Source organism: Arachis hypogaea, chromosome 6 (assembly GCF_003086295.3).
Source record: "Arachis hypogaea cultivar Tifrunner chromosome 6, arahy.Tifrunner.gnm2.J5K5, whole genome shotgun sequence".
Taxonomy (NCBI): Eukaryota; Viridiplantae; Streptophyta; class Magnoliopsida; order Fabales; family Fabaceae; genus Arachis; species Arachis hypogaea.
The window spans coordinates 114,738,489-114,746,123 of NC_092041.1; the positions used below are offsets into that span (position 1 = coordinate 114,738,489).

The window sequence follows — 7,635 nt, forward strand, 5'->3', positions numbered from 1 at the left end:
TCAATATAATTAAAAGACAATTAGCAAGAAATATCTTTTATTTTGTTTCTGAGTTATTCTTCACAATATTCATAGATGAAAAAGAACTCTTAGTTGTAGTAGTTAAAACAAAGAAAATTAATACCAAATGAATCAAGAAGGACGCTCACAAGAAGGAAAAAAAATCTACTTTATGAAAATTAAAAAAAAATTATTTAATTAAAAAATATTAGTAATAATATCTTTTCATATTTTTTTAATATTGTTACTTACTTTTTAGATATTAGAAATCATTAATATTTAAGTTAGACTGAATTTTTATTTATATTAGACTAAATACTAAATAAATTTTTAAAAAAATTAAATCGTACTTAATAACTTATTACTATTAATCTTTTTTTAAAAAAGTTGGGGCCGAAGCCTCCACTCGCCCCCTTAAGTCCGTCCCTGATTTCATACAACATATTAATAACTATTCACATTATCATCTCTTTATATAAAATAATACATATTATATTGAATAGTTTAATAATTATCTTTACACAAAAATATTTCTAAGATATTATCATTTTTTTTTATCTTTGAACCTGTAACTTCTTAGATAAATATAAAGAGATTATACCATTTAAATTATAATTCATTAACAAATATTATCATTTTTTAAAACTTGAATAATTATATAAATACATGTATTTCTCCAATACCAACTATATATTTGGTAGTTATACAAGTAATTTATTAATAGAGTAAAGTATTATTTTTGTCTTTAATATTTAGAATAAGTGTTATTTATATTTTTAATGTTTAATTTATCATATTTATATATAGGATCCCACTAGGGAGATAATGGATTATTTATACAATTTGTATAATGAGTTATTGAGTTACAAAATGAACATTCTCATACTATCTAAAATAACCATCCGAGTACTAGTAATAATAAACATATTCCCAAAAGCTTAAACTGATTTATAAGTTCTCCCAAAAACTTCAGCTGATGGGAAAAGGTAACACTAATGATTATATCTTTAATACTCCCTAAACCTCTATTATACACATTGTATAAATATTCTATTGGCTCTTCATACTTTCCCTTATATGAATCTTAATATTATTCTGTTGTCAATTATACTAACAGATTGTATTATATTTTTTAATTATTCTTACTTAAATGAATTCATTCTCAATTATGTCTCGCTTAAATGTGTTCGATATTAATATTGTACCAATTATTTGTATTCAGGTTTAATTATATTCCTAAAAAAATAAATTATGTAAATGTTATAAGAATTAGTTTTAACTTTTGATAAATTATTATCTAAAGTAAACCATTAGTTCTGTCCCAAATATTTGTATTATAACTTCAACAAAAAATTTATAAAATTTTAACTAAAACTCATGATATATAATTAATGATATTAAAAATATAAATAAAATAATTTAAATATTAAAAACACAAATAAAACTTATTCCAAACATTAACGACAAAAACGATACATTAGGCTCTCTCTTAACAATAGTTGGCCAAATATTACAATCTAAAGTGATATCAAATGAAGAACTAATGATTTTCTCAAAGTATATTACTAGTACAAACAATCAAATCAAATTGCACCACTCCAATCTTTTACTCTTCCTACTTCCAATTCCCATAATCTCTCTCTGCCAAGAATGGAGAAGCAAGTTGGGATCATAGGTGCTGGAATCAGTGGCCTCATTGCTTGCAAGTACATGAAAGCAAAAGGGTTTCATCCAATTGTTTTCGAGGCCACAAACACCATTGGAGGAGTATGGACCAAAACCTTAAACTCCACAAAACTCCAAAGTCCCAAAGTGATGTACCAGTTCTCAGATTTTCCATGGCCATCTTCTGTAACACAAGATTTCCCTGACCACAACGAGGTGCTAGATTATATCAAACAATATGCCCAGCACTTTGACCTGATTAAGCACATCAAGTTCAATACTCGAGTTGAGGGAATTGAGTACCAAGGAGCTTCCATGGAAGAGATCCAAGCATGGCATCTATGGAATGGAACCGGTGAGGCTTTCAGCACAAGAGGAAAATGGAAAGTATCAGTGACGGATACACAAAACGGTTTAAATTCAATTGAGGTATGATGATGGTTTAATTTGGCTCTATATATGAATAGTATTAGAAGCATAACTCTGATCTGTGAATGCAGGTATATACATTAGACTTTGTGATCCTCTGCATAGGAAGGTTCAGTGATGTTCCAAACATTCCAGAATTTCCTTCAGATAAAGGACCAGAGGTCTTTGGAGGCCAAGTCATACACTCAATGGAGTATGCTTCTATGGATTCTCAAACTGCAACTCAGTTCATAAAAGGGAAGCAAGTCACTGTCGTTGGATTTCAGAAATCTGCTCTAGACACCGCAATGGAGTGCTCTACAGTAAATGGTAAAGGATAAGATAGCATGGATTTAGATCTTTTAAATTTTGAATTTCACTCTATAAACTAAAGTTTATTTCTCTCATATTTTCTTTTGATCCCACCTATGAAATAAATGGTGAGCGATCAAACTTTAGTCTCTAAAGTGAAATTCAAAATTTAGAGGATCCAAATCTTACCAAATAAAACAGCTACCTATGTGAAGATAGAACGTCAAAATGGGTTAAACTTATTGAACCAGTCTATTTATGTGTTTAAATATACATCCAAACGAAGTCCGTTAAAATTTTGGGCTAAATATGCTGAGTCCGATTAACTCAAAAAATGACGGATTAAACGGGTTATTTTTTATATTTTTTCATAAAAAGTAGCATTTTAGGACAATATTTCCACTGATTCAACCAAAAAACGCAACCCATCAACAATATATTTATATATACTGTTTGTTTGAGGTTTTTGACTTAAAATAATATTTTTTGTTAAAATTTTTTCAAAAATAAAATAGAAAGATAAATGGATTAATCTATTTAACTTATCTGGCTGGCCATAAATAGTTCGAATTGAAAAATTATGACCCATGAATAAAGTAGATTTAAACGACTCGCAAACTTAAACGGGTCGAGTCTAAATGAGTCGGATTGACCCGTTTGATTGTTCTATGTGAAGATGATAGATGTGAATAACATTCTTGACAAGTAATTTTAGCTGTTGTCTTCATATTTTCATGTGAGTAACATATAATAGATTATGAATGCCACTAATAAGACAAACAAACATGATTCTTGTGTTTGATGGGATTCACTATGCTGTTTATTGAAATTGTATTAATTGGCATACAATGTAGGTGTTGATCATCCATGCAGAGTGCTATACAAAACAGAACATTGGAACCTTCCAGATTACCTGCCATGGGGTATTCCTCTGGCTTATCTATACCTTAATCGTTTTGCTGAGCTTATGGTTCATAAGCCCGGCGAAAGCTTCTTCCTGAGTTTGGTTGCCACTCTTCTTGCACCTCTGGTAATCATTGTTTGTCACCTTGTTATATGTTATGTTCATTGTTATTACTTTATTTGGAATCTTTATGTTATAGATTATGGTTATTGCTCATATGAAATTATTTTCATGTGAAGATTTAATTAGGATATATACATGTGTTATGTTAGGTAGCGTTTATTTTGAGACACTGAGACAGAGACTGAGAGACTGCGACTCATTATTATATTTCTGTCTCTGTCTATAAAATTTCAGTATTTCAGTACCTCTAAAAAATAGGGACACGGGGAACTAAAATTTTTAGAGATGGAGACTAAAACTTTAATAATATTTTATACCTAAAATATCCCTATTTCAATTAATTAATTCCAAATTTACCCTTTGTACAAATTAAATTAGAGTTTCATTCTTGTTTCAATTTCTGTCTCCCACTTTGCACCAAACAGAATAGTGAGATTTATTTCAATCTCTGTCTCTTAATTTCTGTTTCTCAGTCTCAATCTTTCTGTCTCTGTCTCTTCACCAAACGCTACCTTAAGAAGTTTAGTTAAATCATCTTAACAGTTTTCGGCTATTATCATCGCATGAAAATATTTTTTTGTTTGTTTGTTAATAGAGATGGGTGTTCTCAAAATTTGTTGAAAGCCACATAGATAGGAAACTTGGGTTATCAGAGGTTGGGATGGTACCAAGTCATAGCTTTCACCGAGAAATCAGCAATTGTTTGATCTCTACTGTCCCTGATAAGTTCTTTGAGAAGGTTAAAGAGGGAAGTATTGTATTGAAGAAAGCTCCAAGATTTTGGTTCTCCAAAGAAGGTGTTGTGATTGATGGAGAAGCCTCTCCTCTAAAGACTGATTTAGTAATATTAGCTACTGGCTTCAAGGGTGACATCAAACTCAGAAACATATTTGTGTCTCCCACTTTCCAAAATCTCATACTTGGCTCTCCAAATTCAACTGTTCCATTATACAGGTCAGGTTATTTCTCTATTATTATTTATTGGTAAAAACTCAGGTGAAGTCGACTTCACGTGAAGTTGATACCTGAGAGCTGTTAGATGAAAATTTAGTCAAATCATTTAACGGCTCTCAGGTATCAATTTTACGTGAAGTCGACTGCACCTGAGTTTCCACCTTATTTATTTATTCTTCTTTATGGTTAATAACATGGTATAAAAAAAAAAAATCTAAATTTCAATATTTTGTTATTAAAAAATTCAATGTATTAATTTATTCTCTACAAAATAAAATATCAATATGAATTAAATTTGTATGTCTTTAGCTTTTTTGACACATGTATTATCCCTAATTGCCACGTGACACGCATCCGCTAATGAAATGATCAACTTAATTCATGTTGATATCTTTCATGAATCAAATTAAGTCAAGTGCAGTAAACTTCATGTGAAGTTGTTAGTTAAAAATTGTTAAATAATTTGACAAGTTTGACTAAATTGTCATATATCAGCTTTGAAATCCAAAACATAATCTAATACTTGTATATTTGTACATAACAGCCTAAACTCTTTAGCAAAAGTTGTTGGCATGTATATAAATTTGATATATTTGATTTGATTAATTATTAAACAGGGAATGCATCCAGCCAGAAATCCCACAAGTGGCTGTGATTGGATTCTCTGAAAGTTTAGCAAATTTGTATACATCAGAAATGAGGTGCCGTTGGGTTGCAGAGCTTGTGGATGGAACATTCAAGCTACCAAGCATTGAGGAAATGAAGAAAGATATAACAAAATGGGATGAATACATGAAGAGATACTCAGGGCATTACTATAGAAGATCATGCGTAGCTGCATTGCACATATGGTATAATGATCAACTATGCAAGGACATGGGTTGGAACCATAGAAGGAAGAAAGGCATCTTTTCAGAGCTATTTCAACCTTATGGTCCTCTAGATTATTCTTTTTAAATGCCTTCACTTTCACATAAAATATGTGTAAGTTTGATTTAATTCAATAATTTTAAGAGAACATTTTCATTGATTTAAGAAATTCTCTCTCTCATTCTAATTGCTATTATTTTCTTTTAATTTCCTCATAAATTTCGAATTTCATTTTATTGATATCCAACATCATACAAGAAGTTTGATATATTGAACCATTTATAAGCATTTGCAATTTGGATACTTAATCGGTTGTTGAAGTGTCTATTCAAGATATTAAAGTGTTAAGTATTGTTCATACCCTAACCCAACGCTAAAGCCCAGGTCCAAACGAAAGACCCAATCCAAGGAATTGGGTCTCACCCTACACCGATCTCTGACCTACGAAGTCGGTTCTTGCCACGACTTGCTCTAAAGAAGTCGGAAACGAAGATTAGCTGGCAGACAAGCACTCACTTAAATGAGTAACTATCCCTAAAATCTCTCCACCCACTTCCAGGAGCCACATCCCAACCTCCCTAAGATAAAGGGATGGTTATTCCCCCCTTAAATGGTGGAACTACTCCAACGGTGGTTATGGGTTCATCACTATAAATACACTGACACTCCTCAGGTATCACTAAGTCCCAATACTCTCTAAACCTGCTTATTCCCTTGCTAACTTAGGCATCGGAGTGTCTTTGCAGGTACCACCCCCCGCTCATTCATACTCACAAGTCGGACGGAGGCCCAGGAACGTGATTCCCTTCGAAGGCTTCCCTCTTTAGACGATTGGGCCAACCTAACGAGTCCAGCCCATTAATCTCCGGTTACCCATCGTAACATTGGCGCTGTTGCCGGGGACCCGAGAGATCAACCAGTGATGGCGGACAATTCACCCGAAGATGGTCATACAGCGTCCGACTCCGAACAAGAAAACCTAGACACCGGAAACAACGACGCGGACCTAACTCTTCACCAGGGAGCCAACGACCAACAGAGAGAAGGCACCTCCGGGTTGAAAAATCCGAAGGTAAACTCCTCAGAAGGACGCGAATCAGGGAAGGAAGGGCCACCCCATGCCGCCGAGCTAATGGGGTTGGTCCATGGCCACCAAGGTCGTTTAGAACAACTGGAACAGGAGTTAGAGCGACAACGAGAGGCGGACCAAAATCTCAGGGAAGAAATAGAGCGACGAAAAGAGTTAGAGGAAAAACTCTTGAGGCTAGAATCTTCCCTTAGAAGTCGGAACTCCTGTAGCGACCGAGGGGAATCGCCCCTGGGGGGAGAGGATCTATTCACTGAGGACATAATGAGGGCAAAAGTTCCAAGAAACTTCAAAAGCACTGATATGAACCTCTATGACGGAACCACGGATCCGAAGCATCATCTAAGAAATTTCAAAAGTCGGATGTATCTAGCTGATGCTTCTGATGCAACTCGCTGCAAAGCTTTCCCGACCACCCTATCGAAAGCGGCGATGAAGTGGTTTGATAGCCTCCCTCCAAGGTCGGTTACCAGCTTTGAGGACCTCTCGAGAAAGTTCTTAATGAGGTTCTCCATCCAGAAGGATAAAGTAAAGCATGCACCGAGCCTCCTGGGAATAAAGCAGGAGGTCGGAGAACCTCTACGGGACTATATGGAAAGGTTCAACAAAGCATGCCTGGAGATTCAAGACCTGCCCACTGAGGCAGTCATTATGGGGCTAGTAAATGGGCTTAGAGAAGGCCCCTTTTCGCAGTCCATATAAAAAAGGCACCCCACCTCCTTAAGCAATGTACAAAAGAGAGCTTAAAAGTACATCAATATGGAGGAGAATGCCAGATTACAAGAGCCGGGCCGGCGACCTGGGCACCCTCCCCCAATAAAAGAGAGGGAGAGGGAGCCCAAGAAAAAAGAGGAGGTCGGTCTTAACAGACCAATGAAATATCACTCTTATACTCCTCTAAAGGTTTCCATGGTGGATGTATACAGAGAAATCTGCAACACTAAAAGACTGCCACCTCCTAGGCCCATTAAAAATAAAAAGGAAGTCGCAGTGAGTATTGTGAGTACCATAAGATCTATGGTCATTCAACAAATGATTGCTACGACCTCAAAAATGTGATAGAAAAGCTGGCCAGAGAAGGTCGGCTTGATAGATATCTCATGAAAAGGTCGGACAATCATGGGAAGAGAAAGCGAGTGGATGGGGACAGAAGAGACCCACCACCTCAAACCCCCGAGAGACACATACATATGATCTTGGGAGGATTTGCGGGAGGAGGACTCACCAAGTCCTCTCGCAAGAGACACCTCAAGCGAGTTTACCAGGTCGGAAGTGAAGCCCCCAATCTTCCTACTATCTCATTTACAAAGGA

At 35.0% G+C, this 7,635-nt stretch overlaps 1 protein-coding gene across 1 annotated transcript; it reads left to right on the plus strand.

Moving 5' to 3' along the window:
* Nucleotides 1–1,450: 1,450 nt before the first annotated feature.
* Nucleotides 1,451–5,405, plus strand: LOC112755967 (probable flavin-containing monooxygenase 1). Its single transcript, XM_025804327.3, has 5 exons — nt 1,451–2,094; nt 2,166–2,403; nt 3,240–3,415; nt 4,008–4,366; nt 4,984–5,405. Exons 1-5 carry the CDS (start codon nt 1,651–1,653, stop codon nt 5,321–5,323), a joined length of 1,557 nt encoding a protein of 518 aa, XP_025660112.1. The 5' UTR covers nt 1,451–1,650; the 3' UTR covers nt 5,324–5,405.
* Nucleotides 5,406–7,635: the final 2,230 nt, after the last annotated feature.

Bases quoted from the DNA above. Each gene is read 5' to 3' on its own strand.
- LOC112755967 (XM_025804327.3), top strand. From the start codon at position 1,651: ATGGAGAAGCAAGTTGGGATCATAGGTGCTGGAATCAGTGGCCTCATT. The intron at 2,095-2,165 runs GTATGATGATGG...CTGTGAATGCAG, and splicing joins ACGGTTTAAATTCAATTGAG to GTATATACATTAGACTTTGT. The intron at 4,367-4,983 runs GTCAGGTTATTT...ATTATTAAACAG, and splicing joins TCAACTGTTCCATTATACAG to GGAATGCATCCAGCCAGAAA.